The following is a 27,824-nucleotide window of genomic DNA, read 5'->3' as shown; positions in this document are numbered from 1 at the left end:
CTGGGATAACAGGCGTGAGCCACTGTCCCTGGCCTAAAAATAATTTTTAATGAGTGATTACCTACCATGTTCCTCAGTAGAGGTTGCTTTCAGCTTGTTGGGTTGGGCAGTTCTGTTCATAGCATCCGCGCCTGCCTACCCCACTCACTAAATGCTTTGCTAGTCATTGTAATATGTTTTATTTATTTTATTTATTTATTTTTGAGACAAGAGTCTCGCACTTTCGCCCAGGCTGGAGTGTAGTAGCTGATCTCAGCTCACTGCAAGCTCCGCCTCCAGGGTTCACGCCATTCTCCTGCCTCAGCCTCCCAAGTAGCTGGGACTACAGGCGCCCACCACCACGCCCGGCTAATTTGTGTATTTTTAGTAGAGATGGGGTTTCACTGTGTTAGCCAGGATGGTGTCGATCTTCTGACCTTGTGATCCACTCGCCTCGGCCTCCCAAAGTGCTGGGATTACAGGCGTGAGCCACCGCGCCCGGCCGTTGTAATATGTTTTAAGAAACTCCACTTTTCATTATGAAATGTTCTCCTGGCTGAAAAACGTAGAGATGCAGAGCATACTCCATAGTTGTACAATTTTTTGTCTATAGGAGTCTGCCTTCTAGCTTCTACTGATTGGTCATAGATCTGTACTTCAAAACAAAAAAGGTCATCTTGCAGACCAGAGATCTATCTGTGTGTTGATCTGCATATAGAATTTCTGGAGCCTTTCTTTCCTGCTTGTTCTCCTGGGTCAGCATGTCGTTGTGCTTCGTAAAATAAGAGTATAGAGCCCAGTAAGCCCATTACATCGTTTATTATAGAGTCTATATTTCAGTTACCTATGACTTATAGGTAGCAAATCATACTGTTAACCTTCTTTGCCTAAAATTCTGATGTCTTTATCCTTTGAGTTACTATTGAGCCAATCCTCCCTTACCCAGTTTTTATATAACTGAAGTTTTGAATCTAAGTGTAGGAATTTATATGTATACCTTATTCCTTCTAAATTGAGTCTTTGTTTTGGCTTATTATTAGTCCTGAAGAAGTGTTTTTTTTTTTCTTTCTGTTTCTGTGTTGCATTTTTTAAGCTTAGTTATGTCAATAATCCATCAATTCTCCTTCCTCCTATTGTCTGTAAAATTGATGAACATAGCTTTTATATCTTTAGATAAGTTACTGATTTTAAAATCTTCAGCAGAACTCTATGGTATGACATTAGATATTTCTTCCCATTTTGACATAGATCCTTTAATCAATTCATTGTTGACATTAGCTAATGCATCTACTTAATTCTATGGTGGTTAGACCTGTATGCATGTATATGGCAGATTGTAATAACGGATCTGGGATAATAAGTGGTAAGGAGAATCTGCTTTTAGATCATTGGATTTTCTACTTGAAGGTTCATTCTTCCAATATGCTGGCTGCCACAGTAATCTTAAGAAAAAAACCTTTTTCCCCCTCAGAATATTTAGAAATAACTAGAGATTTGTGACAGTTAGTAGGTATACAAGTAGATGAGGTTTTTTATTAAAGTGTGATGTTTATTCTTTAGCATCTGTTAGGCACTTCCTCTTGTATATTGAGTATCGTTAGAGGAAAATGGATCATCTTTGTGGACCTAGAGCCTTGGTAGGATTAAGGGCAGTAATTTGGGATGGAACTTCATTTTCTTTTTTTCTTTTCCTTGTGGGAACTACCATTTTATTCTCTGGTGTTCATCCTGTTAACTAAGGAAAAGTTTTATTTTTTCCCCCTCAGCTTGCTGAACTAAAGCAAGAATGTCTTGCTCGTGGTTTGGAGACCAAGGGAATAAAGCAAGATCTTATCCACAGACTCCAGGCATATCTTGAAGAACATGGTGAGTACTTTGTGGAGGCAGAGTGATGTGAGTGAGGGGATTTTCAGGCTTTGACACTGAAAAGATTTCTTTTTTTTTTTTTTAGGTCATTAGCGATGTAAGCTCTTAATTAACGGCATCAAGAAAACTCTCTTTCTTTTTTTTTTTTTTTTTTGAGATAGAGTCTTGCTCTGTTGCCCAGGCTGGAGTGCAGTGACGCAGTTTCAGCTCACTGCAACCTCTGTCTCCCGGGTTCAACCAGTTCTCCTGTCTCAGCCTCTCGAGCAGCTGGGACTACAGGCGCACACCACCACGCCTGGCTGATTTTTGTATTTTTAGTAGAGACGGGGTTTCACCATATTGGTCGGGCTGGTCTAGAACTCCTGACCTCAGGTGATCCACCTGCCTCGGCCTCCCAAAGTGCTGGGATTACAGTTGTGAGCCACCGCGCCCGCCCATCTTGTACAACCTACATCTTAGGTTGTAGAAGTCCCCTCTCTAATTTTTATTTACTTATTCCCTTTTATTTCCATTCCTCATTTCACTTTTCTCCCCAGCCCATTTAGGCACCCGTTCTAATGTGTTTGAATGTATTTTTTTTGGTCTTTTTCCTGGTAAACTATGTAGTGTTGTTATTACATAGTGGTTAACTATGTAGTGTTGTAATTACATAACTGGCTATAGCCTTGCTTTATTTCTCATTTTTTTCACTAAGTATTGTGTTTTTTTTTAAAGATGTGTCCATGTGGAATGTGACTGTGTAGTTATCTAGTCTGTTGGTTCTAATTCCTGCATAGCATTCAATGATGGATAACCACACATTTTACTTAATTCACTCGGTGACAGAAAATTTTATTGCCACCAAGCCTCTGCTACTATAAGTGATACTACTTACAGTATACTATATGCATATAATAGTATATAGTATATATTATACTATGGGTTGAGTGTTATATATTTGAAATGCTTGGGACCAGAAGTGTTTCAGATTTTAGTTTTTTTGGATTTTGGAATATTTGTGTATATATATAAAATGAGATATCTTGGGGGTGAGATCCAAGCCTAAACACAAAATTCATTTGTTTCTTATCCACATATCTGAAAGTAGTTTTATACAGTCTTTAAAATAATTTTGTACATGAAACAAAGTTTTGACTGTGACCCATTGCATGAGGTTAGGTGTGGGGTTTTCCACTTGTGGTATCATATCAGCCTTCAGAAAGTTTTAGATTTAGGAGCATTTTAGGTTTTGAATTTTCAGATTGGTGATGCTTAACCTGTAGGATATCGTATACTATATCCTATATACTAATAGTATATAGTATATTATTATGAACTACTTATTTTATGCTCTTATGTTCCTGTGAAAGTCTTTTTGGGGTATATGCCCAAGAATGGTATTGCTAATTAATATTCATAAATATATACTTAATGTGACTAAGGACTCCCAAATTATTTTCCAGAACTGCTCCATAGATCTACAGTCTCATTACTAGTACATAAGGGTTCTTGTATCTTTACAAACCTAAATTTGGCACTGTCCTATCAAGTGGCCTAAGTTTTGCTAATTTGTTGGCTGTTTTATGTTCTCCATGAAAAAAGTTTAAACATTTCACAATTCTTTGGGTTTCTTCTTTGCCCATTTTTCTTCTGAGGTTCCCATAATTTGCCTGTTGGCTTGCAGGCATTTCTTTTATATTCTAATAACTATTCTTTGTTGGTTTTAGGCACAAATATCTTCTTTGGCTGTGCGGGGTGGTTCATGCCTGTAACTCAGCACTTTGGGAGGCTAAGGTGGTATGATCTCTTGAGGCCAGGAGTTTGAGACCAGTCTGGGCAGCATAGTGAGATACCATCTCTAAGAAAAATAATAAAATTAGCTGGGTGTGGTGATGTGCACCTGTAGTCCTACCTACTTGGGAGGCTAAGGCAGGAGGATCCCTTGAGCCCAGGAGGGGGAGGCTGCCGGGAGCGGTGATTGTGCCACTGCACTTCAGTCTGGGCGACAGAGTGAGACTCTGTCTCAACAAAAACAAATATCTTGTCATTTGTCTTTTAACTTTCTTTGTGCTATCCTCAAGAAGAAGTACTTAGTTTTGAAAAATCTTCAATTTTTCACCTCTTACTTTTGGTTCTGGGTTGTTTTTCTTTTAAACAAATCTTTCCCCACCACTAAATCTCAAAGATACTTTTCCACATTACTTTTTTTGTTTGTTTTTCAAGACTGGGTCTTGCTCTGTCACCCAGGCTGGAGTGCAGTGACATGATCTCAGCTCACTGCAACCTCTGCCTTCTGGGTTCAAGTAATGTTCCCACTTCAGCCTCCCTAGTAGCTAAGACTGTAGGCGCACACCCCCACACCCAGCTAATTTTTTAATGTTTTTTGTAAAGACGGGGTTTCACTGTGTTCCCCAAGCTGGTCGCTTGAACTCCTAGGTTCAAACGATCCACCTGTCTCTGCCTCCCAGATTGCTGGGATTACAGAGAGTCATGGTGCCTGGCCCCACATTACTTTTAAAATTAATTCTCTAGTTTGACTTCACATTTAGTTCTTCAGTCCAACTGGAGTTCACATTTGTAATTGATGTTAGGTAGAGATCTGGTTTTATCTTTTCCAGATGTGGCAGCTTTTATGTGCATCAGTTTCTGCCTTCACTATTGGATTTTTTGGGGGAAAGCAAAGTGATTATAATTTTAACCTTGGTAAGTGATCAAGATGGTTTTGTAGCAGGGCTTGACCTGAATATTTTAATATTCTTTAGCTGAAGAGGAGGCAAATGAAGAAGATGTACTGGGAGATGAAACAGAGGTGAGTTGGATAGAGTAAGGTTAGTCTCTGGTCTGGTAATGTGCCACTGCTTTGGCCACATTGCTTTAACATCAGTCATTGGAGGACTTAGATGTAAATTTATTAGGGGAGCATAAGATGGGTATGAAGGTTCTGAGAGACTGGTTTATTTTGGAGTTCTGATGTTCTTCTTTTGATAGATATTTATTCTTTAGATTTATGTTAACCACCTTGTTTCATTTGGTTTTAGGAAGAAGAAACAAAGCCCATTGAGCTCCCTGTCAAAGAGGAAGAACCCCCTGAAAAAACTGTTGATGTGTAATTATCCCTTTTTTTAATCTGAGTACAGAGCAGGGAGCTCTTTTCTTATTGTATTTAATGTTTAACTTTGTTTACATCTTTACATGTTCCCATTGGCCTTTTCATTTCTGATTAGGTCATTTTTTTGTTTTTTAGAAGGGACTGCTTCAGAGTACTTGGTCCCAGTGAAGCAAAGCAAATTGTCTCTGAGTTATGTAATAGGTGATTAGGACCAGGTGACTTCAAGACCAGACATAGTTTAATTCTCCTAGCTTTTGTTGTTCTTTTGTAGGGTCACCATAATAGATTATTCTGTTACTCTATAGAGAATTTGTACAAGTCTGTATACAGTGTAAAACTGTGTAAACTCTGTTAACTTTTTTTTTTTTTTTGAGACAGGATCTCACTCTGTTGCCCAGACTGGAGTGCAGTGGTGTGATCTCGGCTCACCGTAACTTCCGCTTCCCAGGCTCAAGCAATTCTCCTGCCTCAGCCTCCTGAGTAGCTGGGATTATAGGCATGTGCCACTACTGCCCGACTGATTTTTGTATTTTTAGTAGAGACAGGGTTTTACCATGTTGGCCAGGGTGGTTTTGAACTCCTGACCTCAAATGATCCACCTGCATTGGCCTCCCAAAGTGCTGGGATTACAGGTGTGAGCCACCGTGCCCGGGCCATTCTGTTAACTGTTCATAAGAGTTTTGCACTTTTCTGGAAAAGTGTAAAACTGAGGCCAGGCATGGTGGCACACGCTTGTAATCCCAGCACTTTGGGAGGCTGAGGTGGGTGGATCACGAGGTCAGGAGTTCAAGACCAGCCTGGCCAAGATGGTGAAACCCTGTCTCTTCTAAAAATACAAAAATTAGTTGGGTGTGGTGGAGGGCACCTGTAATCCCAGCTACTTGGGAGGCTGAGGCAGGAGAATTGCTTGAACCTGGGAGGTGGAGGTTGCAGTGAGCCAAGACTTTGGCACTGCACTCCAGCCTGGGAGCCAGAGCTGTCTCGGGGGGAAAAAAAAAGTGTGAAACTCTATATAAGGAGTTTTGTAAGGGAGGAGGGTGTTAGGTAGAGATTATGTTTCTGAAGTAGCACTCTGTTCTCTCTTGCTTTCTGATTTATAGTGGAGGAGGGGAGGACAAAGTGCTAGAATGGAAAGTAGATCTTGATTTGTTTAAACTATTCCACAAAGGTGATCCTAAACATCTTTAATTTGGGGCTTTTTCCACAAATGTCTGGCCATTTTGTACTATAGTACATTAAGAGCAGTTGAGTCCTAAACTTTAAACATTTTTGTTCCTCATAGCTGTGTTAGTGCATTTAATTATAAAAGGCAGTGTATTTACAAGTAAAATCAGTACATAGTGGAGTATATCAATTAAGAATTAAGTACTCTTTGTATCCATCCTTAGATCTGACTTTACTGAGGTTTTTAGAACAGTACATATTTTTGGAAGATTTTATATATGGGGTCTGTACATATATATGTATGTATGTGTATATATAGATACACATATACACACACTATGCACACGCTTGATTTTTTTTCACATCTGGAAATTTTTTATATCATCATTTTCTTATTTAAGTGTTAGTTATATGCTAGGCATTGTTCTTAAGAGTTATATGCTAGGCATTGTTCTGAATGTTTTACATATACTTCCATTTTATCCTCAGTAGACCCTGTAAAGTCAGGATAATTATCCTAGAAAGTGATCCCTTTTTTGTTTAGCTTGTTATTATGGGAAATTACAAGTATATACAAAAGTTCGACTAGTATAATAGACTCTCATCTACCTATCACCCAGATTTACTAGTTATCAACTTAGAACCTTGTTCTTTCTAGCATTTAATAGTATTCCATTCTATGGATAAACAGTAATTTATTTCACCAGTCTTCTGTTGATGGACATTTAGATTATTCTTAAAAAAAAATGTAGTTCTGCATGTCCTTTTCTAATGATTTATACTCACAAGTATACCCATAGGGTAAATTCCTAGCAGTGGATTTGCTGCATCTCAGAGGATGTACATTTAACATCTTGATAGATTTTTGTCAAATATCCCTTTATTTATTTATTTTTGAGACAGGGACTCACTCCGTTGTCCAGGCTGGAGTGCAGTGGCACAATCTTGGCTCACTGCAACCTCCATTTCCCAGCTCAAGTAGTCCTCCAGCTTCAGCCTCCTGAGTAGCTGGGCCTACAGGCACGAGCCACTACACCCGGCTCTTTTTTTGTATTTTTTATAGAGTTGGGGTTTCGCTGTGTTTGCCAGGCTGGTCTCAAACTCCTGAGCTCAAAGCAATCCACCTGCCTTGGCCTCTCAAAGTACTGGGATTACAGGTGTGAGCCACCATGCCCAGCCTATCAAATACTACTTTCTAAAGCCATTTAGTTATCTTTCCATCATAAGATGTTTATGATTAGATATAGTGCCTTGAAAAAATGACTTTGTGAGATAGCTTTAAAATAGAAATGTTATGGGGATTTCTGGAACAAGAAAGAAGATCAGGTGAATACCAAGATAATTGGCTTGTGTGGGTTAAAAAAATAGAGGTTCGAAAGTTTGAAGTTCATTATTCATAGAATATTTAAAATGTGCATTCTGTTCAGGGGGCTTTAATTCTATTAATGAATTTTGAAACAAGGAAATTGAAGTGGGTGGGGTGATCATTTTTTATTTTTAGAGGATAGTTGTGGTTAGACTGAAGTATGTACAAAAAGATTCTGGGTCTCTGTATTTCAGAGAATGTTGTTTACGTGATTGGGTAGGAGAGAAATTTCTCAGTGAAGAGTGGAAATTTCCCATGCATCCCAGAATTTGGTGTTTATTTATTGCGCTTGAGTTTAGTTGCCTAAGGGAATTGTAATAGAATGGAATGAAACTTCCCTTCTGGGGTTCCCTTTCTGCCATGATGTGCACTGCATTGACTGTGCTTCAGAATGGTAATGGGGAGGAAGTCATTACACTGGGGTTGATGGAGAGTACTGCTTTCTTGATGGTATTGGATTTCAAGTGAAACATTAAACTTTGGCCTTTTGTGCCTAAATTATAAGACAGGGTTAGGGAAGGATGGCAAGGAAATGGGAAGCGTTTAGAAATTTCTTTAAACGTCAGAATAGCCAGGGCTAGTTGAGATTCCTTGACTGTTTAAAAGGAGATCCCCTTCTTCATCTTTGTCCTGAAGTTCTCCACAAATATACCTGTTTCTAGTTTGATTCCCCACCCCTAACCAGCTAAAGCGGTTACATATTGTAGGACTTCGTTATGGTCAGCAGGGGGCACCCATTGCTTGTCTTCAGTCCAGGGATTTCCAATAAAAGAATGGAAGAGAGTAAGTTCTTATTCCAGAATTGCTTCCTCTGAAAATGTCATTAAACCATTACTACCTTTCAGGGCATCAAATGGGAAAAGTGTCCGGGATATTGGAACAAAAGCTGCCCATGTCTCTAAATGAGGGACCTTAATGAGACTGGTTATGACCCACAGTTTTATGGGAGTTGTTTGGTGGTGGGTTAATGCCCTTCCATTTATCGTGGGTACTTCCGAACTTTGTCTCCCGCCCCTGTGGTCCCCCCTCTTTTGTTTTCTCTTAAACCTTTGACCAGTAACTTAACATGTTTTCCTAATTCAAACTCCCCTTAGACTTTTTTCTTCCTACCTTCTTTGGCATTTTTATTTGTTTCACTTTGACTGTTCCAGCTAGAGCTACATTCCCCATGGGAGAAATAAGGGATTTTTAAAAGAAGGAAACCAGACCTTGTAGAGTACTTATTAATTGTTGTGATGAACATTGGCAGCTGGTACTTAAAGGAGGATTGGAGGGTTACTCATTAGTTCAAAAGTAAATTAAAGGCTGGGCTCGGTGGCTGACGCCTGTAATCCCAGCACTTTGGGAGGCCAAGGCGGGTGGATCACTTGAGGCCAAGAGTTCGTGACTAGCCTGGCCAACATGGTGAAACCCTGTCTCTACTAAAAATACAAAAATTAGCTGGGTGTGGTGGCAGGCGCCTGTAATTCCAGCTACTCAGGAGGTCGAGGCAGGAGAATCTCTTGAACCCAGGAGGTGGAGGTTGCAGTGAGCCAAGATCACGCCATTGCACTCCAGCCTGGGCTACAAGAGCAAAACTCTGTCTCAGAAAAAATAAGTAAATTAAAAAGTTCCTAAAAGCAAATGAGACAGTTTCTGGTGTCCTTTGAGTGTTTCCCTTCAGCCCAGTATATTTAACCAGACTTCTTTCCTTATTTCTTTATTATACTTTAGCTAAAGAAGCTTAGTTTGTTATTTGAACTCTTTCCTCTCAATAGATGACAGTTAAAAGGAACCAAAGCTCTAGTGGACTTCACGTTTCTTTGACTTAAGGGGTGACAGAGAGATAATAGGGCAGAGAATGGTGGCTCAGGTGAATTCTTACACATTTCTGAGGTTGTGGTTTAGAATATCAGTTTTCTCATTTTAAAAAATCTCTTTCTTTTCTAGGGCAGCAGAGAAGAAAGTGGTGAAAATTACATCTGAAATACCACAGACTGAGGTAGGTATTCTGCTCCCTAGTAGAACAGTCTCTACATTTCTCTCTCCCTCTTACCCTTTATTATATCTGCATCATCCTCTAAAATTTATTCACAGGCAGAAAATCAGTATTGGCAGATTTTGGTGTTGATAGGTTTCACTGCCAGCTACTCTTTGGAAAATATTTGGCTGGCATAGGGGTAGTCATTCTTGAAGCCATAGTCTTTTTATATGTAATACTGTGGTCTTAACAGTGACTCTCTTTGAGATGTTTTCAAACCTAGGATTAGATTTAGGAGGATTGTACCTTGAAAATGTATTGGTAGATGTGACTCTTATGTTGCTACTGGCCAGTAGCTGAGATTGAAATTTCTCTGATTTCTGTGGTGCAGGACTGTGAAACCAGGTTCCAGTTGAGATCTTGTGTTCAGTATCATACTTGCAAAGTAGAGAATTATTAAACTCTTTTAGAATGGCATAAAACAATGCTGCCTCATTTCTAACTGAAAGAATACCATTGGTGTTGGAACCAAGCTATTCCTTTGATCACTTTTCAAAGGTCAGCCAAACATAGCTTTTGACTTCTTGGCTTCATGCATAATGTAGGTTTTACTTTATTTCTCCCTTTTGTTTTTGAGGGCATCTAATAATAGTCTTTTTTTGTTTGCTTTCTGGGAAGGGCCGTTAAGTCCTAGCATGGACACAACCTGATATCTTCTAGGATTGTCAGTATTTTCAGTTTAGACCCTAAGAAATTACTTCTGATGTTTTTAAGATACCTACCTTTGGCTGGGCCGGGTGGCTCACGCTTGTAATCCCAGCAGTTTTGGAGGCTGAGGTGGGCAGTTCACTTGAGGCCAGGAGTTCGAGATCAGCCTGGCCATCATGGTGAAATCTCATTTCTACTAAAAGCACAAAAATTAGCTGGGCACAGTGGCACAGTCCTGTAATCCCAGCTACTCAGGAGGCTGAGCCACAAGAATCGCTTGAACCCAGGAGGCTGAGGTTGCAGTGAGCCGAGATCATGCCACTGCACTCCAGCCTGGGGGACAGAGTGAGACTCTTTTTTTTTTTTTTTTTTAAAGATACCTACCTCTGACTAACTTTCTTAAACCATAAATTGACTTTTTTTTCTTCCTTTTGTCTACTTTTACTTAGAGAATGCAGAAGAGGGCTGAACGATTCAATGTACCTGTGAGCTTGGAGAGTAAGAAAGCTGCCCGGGCAGCTAGGTGAGTGTCCCCAGCCTTTTGGGCCTCTGATAGGGGTGTTGTAAAGGTGAAGATGTGTGATCCTAGCTTTTAGGTATAATTGTTGATTTTAAGTAGAATAGAGGCTTGCTGAAGGATATGAACACTTTTTTGACCCTATTCAGAACATGTCTACTGATTTGGTTATAGTAGCTATAAATTGAGCTTTATTGAGAAGGGTTTTTGTAACAGTTAAAGCCAGGAACTGACTACTACTAATTCTGATAAGGCTTCCTTTTAGCTTAATTTCTGAACCTCTTTCATGGGGTTGTTAGAATTAGCTAATGATTGCAAGGCTTGAGATCACAAGCAATAAGTGTCATGTATACTTGACACGGAGACAGACAACCAGGAGTGTGAACAGCTTCCTAAAATTTTGTTTTTCCTTCTTCAGGTTTGGGATTTCTTCAGTTCCAACAAAAGGTAAGAGTACAGAGATACTTCTGAGAAAGCTACCTTTTTATTCTTTTCTGGTATAACAGGTTTCATTTCTTCAAAATAAGGTAAACTTGCTAGCTGTAGAAACTCTTAAGAGATTGTAACGTTCATCTCCTGCTTTAGGTAAAATTATACTTAGGCCTTCCTGGGCAATTAAGAGAGATACTGAATGTTATGAGAGGATAGGAAGTGCCAACATTTGTCTTTCTTTTCTTGAACATCTTCAAAGAAGTTTCTCTCGTACTTTGCTTACTTATTCTAGGGTCTCTACTGCATAAAATTATTGCATACTATCCAGTGTTATACTGGCTATTATAAGTGATACAAGAGAAAAGAATATCTTCTACCTTAACAGTTTTACTTCTAGGAATGTATAAGGAAATAGCCTTGAATGTGCATAAAGACTTAGCCCTAGGGATTATCACAGCATTATTTATAGTGATCAATAACTGGAAACAACCAACTGTACAACAGAGAATTGGTTATTAAATGTGTGCCGTGGTATAGCAGAGTATACTGTGCTGAAATAATATTGAAAGATATTTATCAGAGATATTGATGAAAAGAGTTACAAAATTATATTAACAGTATGTTCCCATTTTAGTCATGTAAGAGTGCATGTATAGATAGGAAAAAAGCTATCTTTTTTTTTTTTCCCAATAAATACAGTTTGCCCTCTATCTGAGGGTTCATCATAACCAAATGTGGTTCAGAAATATAGTATTTTTGGGATGTGAAACCTGCAGATATGGAGGAGCAGCTTATATCTGCTGCAGGACTTGAGCGTGGAGGATTTTGGTATCAGCTGGAGGGGTGGTTTTGGATCCAATCCCCTGAGGAAATGGAGGGACGACTGTATTCTAAATGGTTAATACTCGTTATCTCTGGTTGGTGGAATTTTGAATGATTTCTTTCTTTTTGCTTGTCTGTGTTTTTAAAATCCATACAATGAATATGTATCACTTTTGTAATGAATTAGAGGAAATTATTACTATTTTTTGAGACACAGTCTTGCTCTGTCACCCATGCTGGAGTGCAGGGACGCGATCTGTTTCACTGCAACCTCTGCCTCCCAGGTTCAAGCTATTTTCCTGCCTCAGCCTCCCGAGTAGCTGGGACCACAGGTGTGTGACACCACACCCAGCTAATTTTTGTATTTTTAGTAGAGACAGGTTTCACTGTGTTGGCCAGGCTGGTCTTGAACTCCTAAACTCAAGTGATCCACTCACCTCTGCCTCCCAAAATGGTGGGATTACAAGTGTGCCGAGCCTGAAATAGTTATTATTTTTAAGAAATGGCTGGGTGTGGTGGCTCACGCCTGTAATCCCAGCACTTTGGGATGCCAAGCTGGGAGGATCAATTGAACCCAGGAGTTGGAAACTAGCTTGGGAAACAAAGTGACACCTTGTTTCTACAAAAAATTAAAAAATTAGCTAGACATGGTGGCATGAGTCTGTAGTCCCAGCTACTTGGGACACTGGGGTGGGAGTATCTCTTAAGCCTGGGAGGTCAAGGCTGGCAGTGAGTGTGATCTTGCCATGACACTCTAGCCTGGGTGACAGAGCAAGATCCTGTCTCAAAATTTAAAAAAAGGACAGGCTGGGCACGGTGGTTCACACCTGTAATCCCAGCACTTTGGGAGGCCAAGGCAGGTGGATCGCTTAAGGTCAGGAGTTTGAGACCAGCCTGGCCAACGTGGCGAAACCCTTCTCTACTAAAAATACAAAAAAAATTAGCCGGGCGTGGTGTTGCGCACCTGTAATTCCAGCTACTTGGGAGGCTGAGGCAGGAGAAGTGCTTGAACATGGGAAGCGGAGCTTGCAGTGAGCAGAGATCTCTCCACTGCACTCCAGCCTGGGGGACAGAATGAGACTCTTTTCTCAAAAAAACAAAAAGAACATAGCCCCTTTTCTCGGGAACTTAAAATTTAAATGTAGTCTCCTAATTCAATCCAGTTTTCCCTGTGACTCGTCAGTAGTTTTAAGTAAGAAAATGTCCCCCAGAGATCTTCTTGTAGTGTTTTGCTGTGCTTTTAAAAAGACAGAAAAATTCTGCCCACTATCACTAAGTGTTTTAGAAAAAAACAATTTTTTCTGGCTCTTAGTTATATCAAGAGAGATATAATTGGTGAAGATACAACAGAAATTATAGAATGTGGTGCTTTTTAATTTTTTTTAAGAGACAGGGTTTCACTATATTGCCAAGGCTGGACTTGAGCTCCTGGGCTCGAGCAATCCTCCCTCAGCCTCCTGAGTAACTGGGACTACAGGTGCAAGGCTAAAATGCTATTTGAAGAAAGATAATAGTTAAAATTAATAGTCTGAAAAGGGAACCTGATAAAAAATAACAGTTTCAGTGTTACTCATAATTCTGACATCTTAGAACTATAGAGTAACTCTAAAATAACGGAATTTGGGAACATTTAAAAGGAAGCATTGTTTTTTGAATGAAATCCTGAAAAGTTTGAAGTAAATAATTATTGGCTAGGTTATTGGTGATAATTTCAGGACAGAAAATTGGCCTTAAGGAGCCATAATTTCTTTTTTCTTTTTTTTTTTTTTTTTTGGGATGGAGTCTTGCTCTGTTGCCCAGGCTGGAGCGCGGTGGCACCATCTCAGCTCACTGCAGCCTCTGCCTTCTGGGTTCAAGCAATTCTCCTGTCTCAGCCTCCCGAGTAGCTGGGACTACAGGCGCACGCCACCATGCCTGGCTAATTTTTATATTTGTAGTAGAGATGGGATTTCACCATATTGGTCAGGCTGGTCTAGAAGTCCTGACCTCAGGTGATCCACCGGCCTTGGCCTCCGAAAGTGCTGGGATTACAGGTGTAAGGCACTGAACCCGGCCAGGAGCCATAATTTCAACTCATGATAGTAGTTTGTGTTTGTCCAGATGCGATCTCTTTTTTTAACAGCTTTACTGAGATGCAATTTGTACAACATACAGTTCATCCATTTAAAGGTATATAATTCATTATTTCATAGTATATTCACAGGGTTGTGCAGCCATCATCACCATGCTTATCACCCCAAAAAGAAACTCTGTGCGCATTAGTAGATATCCTCCATTACCTCTCCCTGCCCAGCCCTAAGCAGCCACTGAGGTTTTTTCTCCGTGGAAATTTGCCTTCATATAAATGAATTCGTGTAGTACGTATAGTATGTTGTCTTTTGTGACTGGATTCTTTCACTTAGCATAGTTTTCAAGGTTCATTCATGTTGTAGCATGTATCTCTATTCATTTTTATTAATAATATTCCATTGTATGGATATACTATACTTAATTTAGCCAGTCATCAGTTGATGGGTGTTTTTCTTTAACTTTTTGTCTAATATGAATAATGCTGCTGTGAACATTTATGTACAAGTTTTTGTGTAATTATATGTTTTCATTTTCTCTTAGCTGTATAGCTAGCAGTGGAATTGTGGGATCATACATAACTGTATTTATCTTTTGAGGAACTGCCAAATTGTTTTCCAAAGCAGCTATACCATTTTATGTTCCTGCTAGCAATGAATGCAGACATGATCGCTAGATGCAATTTCTGCCTTTTCTTTGTCATCATAGGATAAAGGATGTGTGTCCCGTATACTGTTTTTATGTTGCCTAATTTGACTTGAAGACTGTCGGCTTTTATGACTTTTAAAAATATTAAATGAAACTTTATTTACTTCCTTAGGTCTGTCATCTGATAACAAACCTATGGTAAGAAATCTTTTTTTATTTCTTACACACCCAGATCTTAATTCTATATAGCTAACTTTAGAGACTCCTCCTCCCCAGATTAGAGGAAACTCTGAGAACATTAATTTGTTGACTGTTTTCAGTACAATGTTGTATGTCTTGAATTTAAAAAATTGTTGGAGATACTGAGAGGTCAGGAAAATTGTCACATGTTCAATTACTGCAGACATCTTCTTTCCTACCACTCTTTTTGAAAGTAAGAATGGATTTTGTTAGCCATGTATGTAACTGTTTTATGGTACTGGAGGCCTTGTCCAATGGCCTTAGATAATGTCTAATTCATAATTACCACAAGAGAATCTATGGAAGCAATTTAGGAGTTCTGTTTGTAGATAGTGCTTTTTTCTTTTTTCTTTTTTTAAATACTATCCATGAAATGTGAAATCAGAGTAAAGAATGGTAGAATAAAATGGCTTTCTGGACCGTTGTGACTAGTTAGCATATTTTAAAAATGGTAACGAATGCAGTGGTGAAATAGAATCAGCTTTATGAAATCCTGCTTTAGGGGTTGCTGTTTAATATTGTAAGTGAAGGTTTAATATTATTAATGAAAATTTCCTAAATATTCTTTTTTTTTTTTTTTGAGACGGAGTTTCGTTCTTGTTGCCCAGGCTGGAGTGCAGTGGTGCGATCTCAGCTTACTGCAACCTCCGCCTCCGGATTCAAGGAATTCTCCTGCCTCAGCCTCCCAAGTAGCTGGGATTACAGGTGCCCGCCACCATGCCCAGCTAATTTTTGTATTTTTAGTAGAGATGGGATTTCACCATGTTGGCCAGGCTGGTCTTGAACTCCTGACCTCAGGTGATCCACCCGCCTCGGCCTCCCAAACTTCTAGGATTACAGGCGTGAGCCACCACGCCTGGCCCTAAATAATTCTTACAATAGTAACAAGTCCATGTACCAAGGTTTCCAAGAAAGAGGAGGGAAGAGAATCGAGTTGGGTGGTAGTTATAGATTGTCTTCTGAAAAAGGTGCTTCCATGATAGTTTCTCTTGGTTTGGAGATAGAGTTAAGAAATACTTGCAGAGACCACATGAGAATTAATGATTTTGGATTGTGAATGGTAGACTTGTTTGGAGGTGATGATTTAGACATGTGTTTGCTTTCTCCCGCAGTGTTTGGCTTCCCTTGATCTTAAGCCCTCCTTAGGCTCTTGACACCTGTGATAAATGCAGGAGGCAGGGCTGAATCTTTCACTGCATTCCAGAGGAGGCCATAATCAGTGGACTGGATGGTTGCTGCTTAGTTTTCTTATTTTGCTCATAGGGTGTCTTTGATGTTATAGGCTTATTTGAACTCTTAGCTTCAAACTATAGTTTCTGCCTTTTTTATTTTCCGTTTTGATTTTTTAAAACTATGTTCTTTCCCCTATGTTTTTATAGGTTAACTTGGATAAGCTGAAGGAAAGAGCTCAAAGATTTGGTTTGAATGTCTCTTCAATCTCCAGAAAGGTAATGTAGGTTTGATGGAAGTAATGTTTTTGTGACATTAGAGCAGCTTATGGGAACTACATAGGTTGGAAATGACCTCCTGAGAATGTAGCTGGCTACAAAGCATTTCATTTCACATACTTGATTGACTGTCACCTCCTCTCGCTGACTCTTGATTATGTTACAGGAATTATTTCACAAGCTGATTGATTGTTTTTTCCCATGGATTGTTTTCATACCTTTCACCCAGGCTGCTAGAGCATGGTCTACATTTCTTTTCTTTCTTTCTTTTTTTTTCTTTGAGACAAGGTCATTCTGTTGCCCAGTCTGGAGTGTAGTGGTGCGATCACGGCTCACTGCAGGCTTGACCTCTCTGGGCTCAGGTGATCCTCCCACCTCAGCCTCTCTCGTAGCTAAAACTACAGGCACGTGCCACCATGCCCAGCTAATTTTTTTCAATTTTTGGTAGAGACGGGATTTTGCTATGTTACCCAAGCTGGTCTCGAACTCTTGGGCCTAAGGGATCCACCCACTTCTGCCTCCCAGAGTGCTGGGATTACAGGCATGAGCCACTGCACCCAGTCTGAGTATGGTCTATATTTCTGTTGGTTAAGATGTTAAATTCAGTGATGTTAAAACTTACTACATCTACTTTAACTTTGATAATAGGCATAATGGGAATTAAATAATTAGGAGAAGACAGCCTTGTCTTTAGGTCAAAAGTACTTAGAAATAAAACTTGGAGGATTGGTGGAACAAAAATAAAAAAGTTAATTCATTCTTTATGCCCCTCAGCTAACTGATATTATTTAGTTTATTAAGCAAGATGACTTTGTTTACTTCATGCTGTGTGGGGTGATTGGTTCCCCAGGGCATAGTTGCCTTTGTAGTTTTGCTAGGCACATTGGAGAAAATAAGGATTTTTCTATTTGCCTAGAGCAGGTGGTCTCTTAATCTTTGTTGTTTAGAACAGGAACATGTTTCTTGGTTGTCAAAATGGTGGCAGGGTATTTGAAACCAGAAAAACCATCATTTAAGAAAAAAATCGGGCTGACCGCGGTGGCTCACGCCTGTAATCCCAGCACTTTGGGAGGCAGAGACGTGCAGATCACAAGGTCAGGAGATTGAGACCATCCTGGTTAACACGGTGAAACCCCGTCTCCACTGAAAATACAAAAAAATTAGCCGGGCGTGGTGGCGGGCGCCTATAGTCCCAGCTACTCAGGAGGCTGAGGCAGGAGAATGGCGTGAACCCGGGAGGGGGACCTTGCAGTGAGCTGAGATTGCACCACTGCACTCCAGCCTGGGTGACAGAGTGAAACTCCGTCTCAAGAAAAAAAAAAAGAAAAAGAAAAAAATCGGTCAGGCACGGTAGCTCATGCCTGTAATCCCAGCACTTTGGGAGGCTGAGGTTGGTGGATCACCTGAGGTCAGGAGTTCGAGACCAGCCCGGCCAACATGGTGAAACCTTGTCTCTACTAAAACTACAAAAATTAGCTGGGCATGGTGGTACATGCCTGTAATCCCAGCTACTTGGGAGGCTGAGGTGGAAGAATCACTTGAACCCAGGAGGCAGAGGTTGTAGTGAGCTGAGATCGTGCTACTGTACTCCAGCCTGGGCAACAGAGTGAGACTCTGTCTCAAAAAAAGAAAAACATCAGTATTTCCAACTCAGCATAAAAGTGTTTATTTTAGCTCTCTAGAAAGCCATTGGAAGAAACTTACCTGACATTGGTTATATATTTTGCTTAGGAAAAAACTAAACACTAAAAGTAATCATTATTGTGCCACTATGGAACACTTGTGCACAACTTTGTTCCATCTTTCTTCCATTTAGGTTAACTTTTTTTTTTTTTTTTAATCTTTTTGAGACAAGTTCTCACTCTGACACCCAGGCTGCAGTGCAGTAGCATGATCACAGCTCATTGCAGCCTCCATTTCCCCAGCTTAAGCAAGCCTCCCACCTCAGCCTCCTGAGTAGGTGGGACCACAGAAGTGTGCCACCATGCCTGGCCAGTTTTTTGAATTTTTTTTTTTTTTAGAGATGAGGTCTCCCTGTGTTGCCCAGCTGGTCTCAAACTCCTGGCCTCAAGCCATCCTCCTGCCTCGGCCTCCCAAAGTGCTGGACTATAGGTGTCAGCCACTGCGCCTGGCCTGGGTTATCATTTTTTATATTAACCAGAAATACAGCATCAGGTCCGTGTGCCTAGCATGATGCTGAGACCATTGGTGCTCAGTGGGAATACTTGCTCATTTTTGTGAAGTAAGAAAAAATTTGGAGTTGAGAGGCAGAGTATGTGATTCTTAAGCCACATGCACTTTAATTGGAAAGGGCTGTTACAAACCAAAGGTCACGACTGGGCACGGTGGCTCACACCTGTAATCCCAGCACTTTGGGAGGCTGAGGCAGGTGGATCACGAGGTCAGGAGTTCAAGACCAGCCTGGCCAAGATGGTGAAACCCCATCTCTTCTAAAAATACAAAAAATTAGCCAGGCACGGTGGCAGGTCCCTGTAATCCCAGCTACTTGGGAGGCTGACGCAGGAGAATCGCTTGAACTCGGAGGGCGGAGGCTGCGGTGAGCCGAGATTGCCCCACTGTACTCTAGCCTGGGTGACAGAGTGAGACTCCATCTCAAAAAAAAAAAAAAAAAAACCAAAGGTCACTTGTGTTGTGCCAGATGGCCAAGAGGAAGGGTGCCTTGGTTCTGTGGCCCTAGTTCTCGTCTGTCTTCTCTTTTATATGAGGGCTAGATGTGTGAGAACCCCAGCAGTAAAAATTCACTCCATCTTCTAAGGAATTGTCTGTGTTCCTTCAGAATTTACAAAATTGAACATCATATCTCTTACTACATAGCTCATAGCTCCTACTACACATTGCTGAAAAGAATTTGTCCATCAGTGCTATACTGTATACCTGTGTTATTTTTATAGTATTTCATTACAGGAATATCAGGTCTTTCTCTTCCCTTCCCTAGACTTTTTCTCTTTCTTTGACCTTTTTTCATTTTTAGTCCACAGGAGGCTGAATAAAACAGATACATATGTTAACTTTGTGACTTTGAGCAAATTACTGAATTTCTTTGATCCTCATCTCTAAGACTTAGAGCAATAACTAGCAACCTGGTTGGGAAGAGTAAATAATTGGATACATGGCCAGGTGCAGTGGCTCATGCCTGAAATCCCATTATTTTGGGAGGCTGAGGTGGGAGGATTAATTGAGCCCAGGAGTTTGAGGCTGCAGTGAGCCATGATGGTGACACTGCACTCCAGCCTGGGTGACAGAGTGAGACTCTGTCTTTTTTTTTTTTTTTCTGAGACAGGGTTTTGTTCTGTCACCCAGGCTGGAGTGCAGTGGTGCGATCTCAGCTCACTACAACCTCTGCCTCCTGGGTTCAAGTGATTTTTCCCACCTCACCCTCCTGAGTAGCTAAGAATATGGGAGTACGCCACCATGTCCAGCTAATTTTGCATTTTTAGTAGAGATGGGTTTTCTTCATGTTGTCCAAGCTGGTCTTGAACTTTGGCCTCCCAAAGTGCTGGAATTACAGGCGTGAGCCACTGCACACGGCCTAGACTCTGTCTTAAAAAAAAAATTTGTATACAGTATTCGAAATTACCTAACAGTGATACTTTGACCTTCAATAAATGTTAGTTTTCTTCCTTTTTTCTTAGTTCAATTCTGTTGGTAAATTGGCTTTATGGCCTTAAAACTGAGTCAATTAACTTGACTCAATTTTATTTTTAGTTGATCATTGGTAAGATTTCAGCGCCCATTTTAAGTCTCTGGAGGGTTGTAATACAATAATGGTAATTGGCAGAACTCTGGCTGTGAGCTTCCTTCTCTAATAACATTGATTGTCAATATATATAGCATATTTTTTATTTGCATATGTGCTAGAGTAGTGCATCTGAAATTATCTGTGGCAATAAACTAGTTTAAAAATTTTTTAAATTATTGCAGTGATACTTTTATAAAATACAATTAAAATGTTACAACAGCGTTAAATTATTCTGAAAGTTTCTTAACATTTTCAATTTCTGGACCTTTACACACTGGTAAGAAACAGTTTGGAAACTAGCACCAGGAGGCAGACTATATTTTAAGTAGCACTTTACTAGAATATGTATGGTTTCCAGCGACTACTTCACTTGGAGATTTGTGACCTTTTGAGATGTGCTCTTTGAGTATAGGTCCCATTTACATTGGTTATAAGTCTTGATTTTCAGAACCATCCTAATTTAAACATTTTGGTCTGTTTTGTCTCATAAACCGTCACAGTGTCCCAGAAATGCTGATGTTTTGCTATCTACACCAGCACTGTCCAATAAAACTTATTTTACAAAGCCATTTGTGGCTAGTGGCTATCGTATTGGACAACTCATATCTAGCTTATATCTCCCACACAGCTTTCATACTTGGAAGTGGCATAGAAATTATTTATCAGACCACATACTTGGACCACTGTTAATCTGTAGCTGAGAATTTTTTTAAATAATTGTAGAAAAATATAAGCAGTTTCAGAGTAAATCTATGAAAGGAGAGAAGTTGGAGGAAAAGGAGTAAGACATAAGAAAAGTAAGGATTCTTTTTTTCTAGAAGTTAGTGTTCTAGTTCCACATCCTGGAATTGCAGCTGGGTACATTGTCTGGTGAGAATTGCCTAGTTCTTGTGCTTAACTATTTATCACTAGAATGAGTTGCTACGTAGTGTTTGGTTGCTTGGCAGAGGTTAGTGACTTGGTTAAGTTTGTGTTTACGGAACTGCCAGATGAGCATACTTTTGTCCACTTCATCCTGGGATTCTGGGTTCCAGTGTAGCCTTCTATATAATTCGGTCACTTGTCTTTAAGTTATTTAATTCTCTAGGCACAGATTTTATTCAGTTAGATGTGGTGCAAATAGTGGAGGTTAGCAGGTAGTGTAGCCTCTTCTCTATCCTAGTATTCTAAACAAGACAATGAAAAACCCACTTTTTGTCATCTCTGTTGTCTGCTTGATCCAACTTACGACCCTGCGTGCTTGCTGATTTCTCTTTAGTGGACTTGGCTACTGATTAGTGTAGTATATGAATAAAGAGAGGAAGTATATGAGAGCAAATGAGCCATGGATTGAATAATGTTTATGATTGATTTCTTTTTTTCTTTTTTTTAGAGATAGGGTCTCATGTGTGGCCCAGGCTGGTCTCCAATTCCTGGGCTCAAGTGATCCTCCTGCCTCAGCCTCCCAAAGTGCTGGGATTACAGGTGTTAGCCACTGTGCCCAGCCTAATTTTTTTTTTAATTGTCACAATCTGCTCATCTCCTCTTCATATTTTAGATTTATGGCTTGAGCATATTACAGATTTAAGAACCTGAGTCTGCTATTTTTCCTAGGCTGACTTTTGCATGACTATTTATATATTTCAGTTTTTAGCTCCACTAGTATACTATACACATGTCAGGCACTACACAGAAATGTAAAGAAATCTCTCTCCCGCCTCCCCCCAGCCTCCCCTAAATCATCATCTCCTTTTCCCTCTGCCCAAGAAAAGTCTGTTCGTTCATGTTTCCAGCTTAAGTCTCAGTGAACAGAATCTTATTGGTTTAGGCTAATGGAAAGTGACAAGGCAAAGAATGGCATGGGCATTTACAGAATTTTTTTACACAAGAGGCTGTAAATTGTCCCCTTCAACTCTTTGGACTGTTTGAGGATAGAGTGGCATGCCTTTTCTCATAAGTCTCATGGTGACTATGGACTAATAAACCTTCCACCCACCCCCCTCAAACAACAAAACTCAGATAAATAACATCTACCTGGTTTGCTCTGATTGATCACCAGCTAGGTTTTCTGTCTTGTGCTTGACTGGTTGTTTTTTCTCTGTTTCCCATGCCTCCCAAAAGGAGTAGTGTTTGGGTCAGTGACATTGGTGAAGGACAGAACTTAGCCTGGCACACAGGAAACCATTTTTATTATTTTTTTAAGACAGGGTCTAACTCTGTCACCCAGGCTGTAGTGCAGTGGCGCAATGATAGCTCACTGCAGCCTCAGCCTCCTAGGGTCAAGTGATCCTCCCACCTCAGCCTCCTGAGTAGCTAGGACTACAGGCGTGCGCCACCACACCCAGCTAATTTTAGTATTTTTTGTAGAGATGGGTTTCACCACGTTGCCCAGGCTGGTCTTGAACTCCTGGACTCAAGCAGTCTGCCAGCCTCAGCCTCCCAAAGTGCTGAGATTACGGCCATGAGCCACTGCGGCTGGAAACTCATCTTTGAAAGGAGTTTGAAGCCTGGGCAACATAGTGAGACCCTGTCTTCTATAAAAAGTAAAAACAAATTAGCCAGGTGCAGTGTGGCACATGCCTGTGGTCCCAGCTACTTAGGAGACTGAGGTGGGAGGATTGCTTGAGCCTAGGAACTCGAGACTGCAGTGAGCCATGTTCATACCACTGCACACCAGCCTGAGTGATGGAGTGAGACCCCATCTCCATAAAAAATTTTAAAAAAGAAAGAAAAGAGTGGGAGATGGATAGAGGGAATAAAGCCAGCTCAGTTAATATATTTGTAGTCAAAGGATATTAGTTTTGGTAAAAACTAAGTCTGGGCTTAGGGCTGTAGTATTAACTGCTGTGCTAATTTGAGTGGATTGTTTTGTATTTTTCAAACATTGGCACCCTCGGGAAGGAGAAACTTGATACTTTAGGACATTATAGGAAATCCATCTACATGGGTATTTAAAAAACAAAACAAAACAAGTCTAGTCCCAGGCACTAAGCAGAAAATTGGAATGTGGTTGATACTCTTCTCCTTCCCCAGGAATGTGAGGGCAGTATATGTTACTGATTCTTGATTACTAGTAGAAGGTACAAGCATCTTATATGCTTATTGACCTTAGTACGTCCTCCTTTTTTATCTATTAGAATAGTACCAGAGTTTTTCTACTTCCAGCCCTTCATATAGGTAACTGTCCTAAAGAGTTATCTTAAGTCTTGTAAACCTTGAAGGATACTTTTCCCAGGTTTATGATTTTTGCCACTCTTCTTTCCTGATGGGTATGATCTGTGTTAACACAGTGTCACAATATAAAAAGTTTAGACTGGGCACAGAGGTTCACACCTGTAGTCCTAGCTCCAGTACTTTGGGGTATCGCTTGATCCCAGGAGTTCGAGACCAGCCTGGGCAACATAATGAGACCCTGTCTCTACAAAAAATAAGAATAGCCAGGCATGGTAGTGAGTGCCGGTAGTCCCAGCTCCTTGAAAGGCTGAGGGGGAAGCATTGCTTGAGTCCAGGAGGTCAAGGCTGCAGTAAGCCATGATGGCACCACTGCATTTCATCCTGGGAAACAGAGCAAGAGCCTATCTGAACAACAACAAAAAAGAATATAAAAAGGTTGAAAATAAACTATGCCTCTACTGACAGTCTTCTTCATGAGGCTGGTGACTAGAATATTCTTGGATAGCTACAGTGATCATTTTCATGAGCCTTTTGTATTACATTTTTTATTGCCGTTGGTAGATGAACCACTTCACAGTGAGTGAGATATTGGACCTGCCTTGTTTTTTTTGTTTGTTTGTTTTTGTTTTTGTTTTTGAGATGGAGTTTCGCTCTTTTGCCCAGGCTGAAGTGCAGCTGCGCGATCTCAGCTAACTGCAACCTCTGCCTTCCGATTTTAAGCAATTCTTCTGCCTCGACCTCCCAAGTAGCTGGGATTACAGTCACCCGCCACCACGCCTGGGTAATTTTTGTATTTTTAGTAGAGATGGGGTTTCGCCATGTTGGCCAGGCTGGTCTCGAACTCCTGACTTTGTGATCTGCCTGCCTTGGCCTCCCAAAGGGACCTGCCTTGTTTGTGAGGAGCTTGTCACTTAACTATGTTGAGGTACCAGAGAGGAAGCTGAGACAAAGTCAGTTCAAAGTACAGACAGCCACCAGTCTTCTAGCATACAGATTTCATTGTAGCTAACTGATGGCATGCTGTTCTCAATTCACTCTCTTCTGGAGGGCCTACTGTATTCTATCTTCTATTCTCCCACCATCTGAAATAAGTGAAGAAATATTTGTTTGTTCCTTCACTTCAGTGCTAGGTTTTGGTATAGAGGTTAGCCATTGGGATGTGGAAAGATGAAAGAAGTTCATACAGCAGTCCTCCCTTATCTGTGGTTGTGCTTTCCGTTGTTTCAGTTACCCTCAGTCAACCATAATCCTAAAATATTAAATGGAAAATTCCAGAAACAAACAGTTTATAAGTTTTAAATTGCACACTGTTCTGAGTAGCATGATAAAATCTTGCCCTGTCCTGCTTGGGTATGTGAATCATCCCCTTGTCCAGCATATCCCTACTACTTCCCCATTAGAGCAGTGCTTGTGTTGAAGTAACTGTTATTTTACTTAATATTGGCCCCAATGCACAAGAGTAGTGATGCTGGCATATTGTTGTAATATATATATATTTTTTGAGACGGAGTTTTGCACTTGTTGCCCAGGGTAGAGCGCAATGGCGTGATCTCGGATCACTGCAACCTCCGCCTCCCGGGTTCAAGTGATTCTCCTGCTTCAGCCTCCCAAGTAGCTGGGATTACAGGCATGTGCCACTATGCCCGGCTAATTTTTCTTTCTTTCTTTCTTTATTTTTTGAGACAGAGTTGCTCTGTTGCCCAGGCTGGAGTGCAGTGGCGTAATCTGCGCTCACTGCAACCTCCGCCTCCCGGGTTCAAGCAATTCTTCTGCCTCAGCCTCCCGAATAGCTGGGATTGCAGGCATGTGCCACTACGCCCGGCTAATTTTTTGTGTGTTTTTAGTAGAGATGGGGTTCCACCATATTGGCCAGGCTGGTCTTAAACTCCTGACCTTGTGATCTGTCCACCTTGGCCTCCCAAAGTGCTGGGATTACAGGCATGAGCCACTGTGCCCGGCCTTATTTATTTATTTATTTGGAGACAAGGTCTTGCTCTGTCGCCCAGGCTGAAGTGCAGTGGCATGATCACAGCTAACTGCAGCCTCCACCTCCCAGGCTTAAGTGACCCTCCCACCTCAGCCTCCTGAGTAGCTGGGACTACAGGCACAAACCAACACGCCCAGTCAATTTTTCAATTTTTTTGTGGAGACAGGGTCTCACTGTGTTACCCAAGCTGGTCTCAAACTCTTGGGCTCGAGTGATCCTCCTGCCTTGGTCTCGCAAAGTGCTGGGATTGCAGGGTTGGGCCACCATGCCTGGCCTGTTCTATTTTATTATTGCTATTAATCTCTTATTGTGTCTAATTTATAAATTAAAATTACAGATAAAATCATAGTATATATAGGGTTTGGTACTATTTGAGGCTTCAGGGGGTTTTGGAATGTATCCCCCTTGTATAAGAGGGACTACTGTACTGTGGATTTAGAAGTTGGTCACCGATCTTCTCAGAGGGTCTCTAATTAGGATTTCGTAGTTTAGGTATGGCTGTATAAAACCTTTTCCAAAGGAAGAATGATGGGGCCATGCATAGGATATTACCAACATGGAACTTTATAAACCTAAGGAACCATAAGCTATGGTGAAGAGTTTGGTAGAATATCTTTAAAGGAAGTAGTGGTAGAAGAATTAGATCCCAGAATAAGTTGGAAAAGTAGCCTGCTTAGTAAGTTTGGGTTCTATTCAAATATACTCAAGCAGCAGTGCCTAGGCTTAGTGTAAAATTTAATTCTCCATTTCTCTTTCTCATACAGCCATGGGACCAAGAAAAACGCAGATAGTAGACTTCCAAGTGGAAAAAACAAAACTCAAAGTAGGCTCCCTCAGCCATTGATACCTCACTGATCAAGAGCTTTCGGGGGAATTTCCCTCCTCCTTCATCCTAGGTTATCAGTTTTCCCAAAAATCCTTCTTCCATTTGAATAACTGTGTTCTTTTCAACTTAGATTAACCAACAAGAAAAGAAGATAACTCTATGGTAGATAGAGATAGCAGTTGAGAGAGTGGATATCTTAGAAGATAAATTTCAGGAGAAGCTAAAACTCAACCTCACATAGTCTTCAGGATTTCTTAGATAACATTTCTTGGAGTTTTTTGTTTGTTTTGGTTTTTTGTGTTTTGTGTTTTGTTTTGTTTTGTTTTGCTTTGCTTTTTGAGACAGTCTCGCCCTGTCTCCCAGGCTGGAGTGCAATGGCATGATCTTGGCTCACTGCAACCTCTGCCTCTCAGGTTCAAGTGATTCTCCTGCCTCAGCCTCCGGAATAGCTTGGATTACAGCTGTGTGCCACCATGCCCGGCTAACTTTTTGTATCTTTAGTAGAGACGGGGTTTCACCATGTTGGCCAGGCTGGTCTTGAACTCCTCATCTTGTGATCCGCCAGCCTCGGCCTCCCAAAGGGCTAGGATTACAGGCGTGAGCTACTACACCTGGCCTCTTGGAGCATTTTTAAGACTAAACAAATATTTAACCACTCCTTTACATTCCCTTTTCATTCATAATACTTTGAAAATAAATATTGGGCCTTTTCAAGGAGAGATACAATGTGTAATCCTATATCTGTTTTCTTCTCTGTCTCCTCCCCTTTAAGATAAAAAAAATACACTACTTTTCCCCACCCTCCCAATGGAACAAACTTTGAGGGAGTGGTAAAAGGAGCTGTTTAAAGGGGAAACAGGTCAGCACAGTGGCTCACACTTGTAATCTCAGCACTTTGAGAGGCCGAGGCGGGCGGATTACCTCAGGTCAGGAGTTTGAGACCAGCCTGGCCAACATGGTGAAACCCCATCTCTACTAAAAATACAAAAATTAGCTGGGTGTGTTGGCTCACACCTGTAGTCCCAACTACTTGGGAGGCTGAATCACGAGAATTGCTTGAACCCTGGAGGTGGAGGTCGCAGTGAGCTGAGATCATGCCACTGCACTCCAGCCTGGGCAACAGAGAGAGACTTGCTCTCAAAAATAATAATAAAAAAAGAGGAAACAATGGGGGAAACTCTCTGACCTCAGTTTATATCATCATCTGGTTCTTCATTTGTCCCTATGGAGGAACAGAACTTGTCTTTTGTCTGTAACACAAATACATCATCTCCCTCCCTTCCCAGTTTCCCCCACACCCACACTTCTCACTTCCTTTTATTATGGTTCCAATCAATGATGTCAATTATGTGTGCCATTCAACTGCTGTTGAACAACTTGGCTATAGGAATTTGGAAGAGCAAAGAGGCAGAATGGAATTTTTCTCTCTCCTAACTAGGGCGCTAGACAATGTATTCTAATTTCAACCAGGGAAGTAGGAGACAGGTGTTTTTTCGCTCAACTTCTCTTTCTACTGTCCCACTATTCCCTAATCCTCCAACACATACTTTTTACCTAGCCAATGTATGAGGAAAAAATTGGACAAGAGATGTTAGACATATAAATTGAACATTTTAAGAGGAAAGGTTTGGCCGGGTGTGGTGGCTCACACCTGTAATACCAGCACTTTGGGAGGCCAAGGCAGGTGGATCACGAGGTCAGGAGATCGAGAACATCCTGGCTAACATGATGAAACCCTGTCCCTACTAAAAATACAAAAAATTAGCAGCGTGTGGTGGCATGCGCCTGTAGTC

General features: G+C 40.8%; 1 protein-coding gene across 1 annotated transcript in view; it reads left to right on the top strand.

The window, feature by feature from the left end:
• SARNP (SAP domain containing ribonucleoprotein) overlaps positions 1–27,824 on the top strand; it is a gene marked incomplete at its 5' end in the record, with an annotated part of 60,288 nt that overhangs the window by 12,176 nt on the left and 20,288 nt on the right. Inside the window, 8 exon segments of the mRNA NM_001133417.1 lie at positions 1,746–1,845; positions 4,587–4,633; positions 4,863–4,930; positions 9,393–9,444; positions 10,581–10,654; positions 11,067–11,095; positions 14,790–14,815; positions 16,237–16,305. Coding sequence (NP_001126889.1) covers positions 1,746–1,845; positions 4,587–4,633; positions 4,863–4,930; positions 9,393–9,444; positions 10,581–10,654; positions 11,067–11,095; positions 14,790–14,815; positions 16,237–16,305 — 465 coding nt within the window.

The sequence above is a fragment of the Pongo abelii genome, chromosome 10, assembly GCF_028885655.2.
Source record: "Pongo abelii isolate AG06213 chromosome 10, NHGRI_mPonAbe1-v2.0_pri, whole genome shotgun sequence".
Taxonomy (NCBI): Eukaryota; Metazoa; Chordata; class Mammalia; order Primates; family Hominidae; genus Pongo; species Pongo abelii.
Note: the sequence above shows the minus strand (reverse complement) of the source record. Positions and strands in the feature narration are given on the sequence as shown.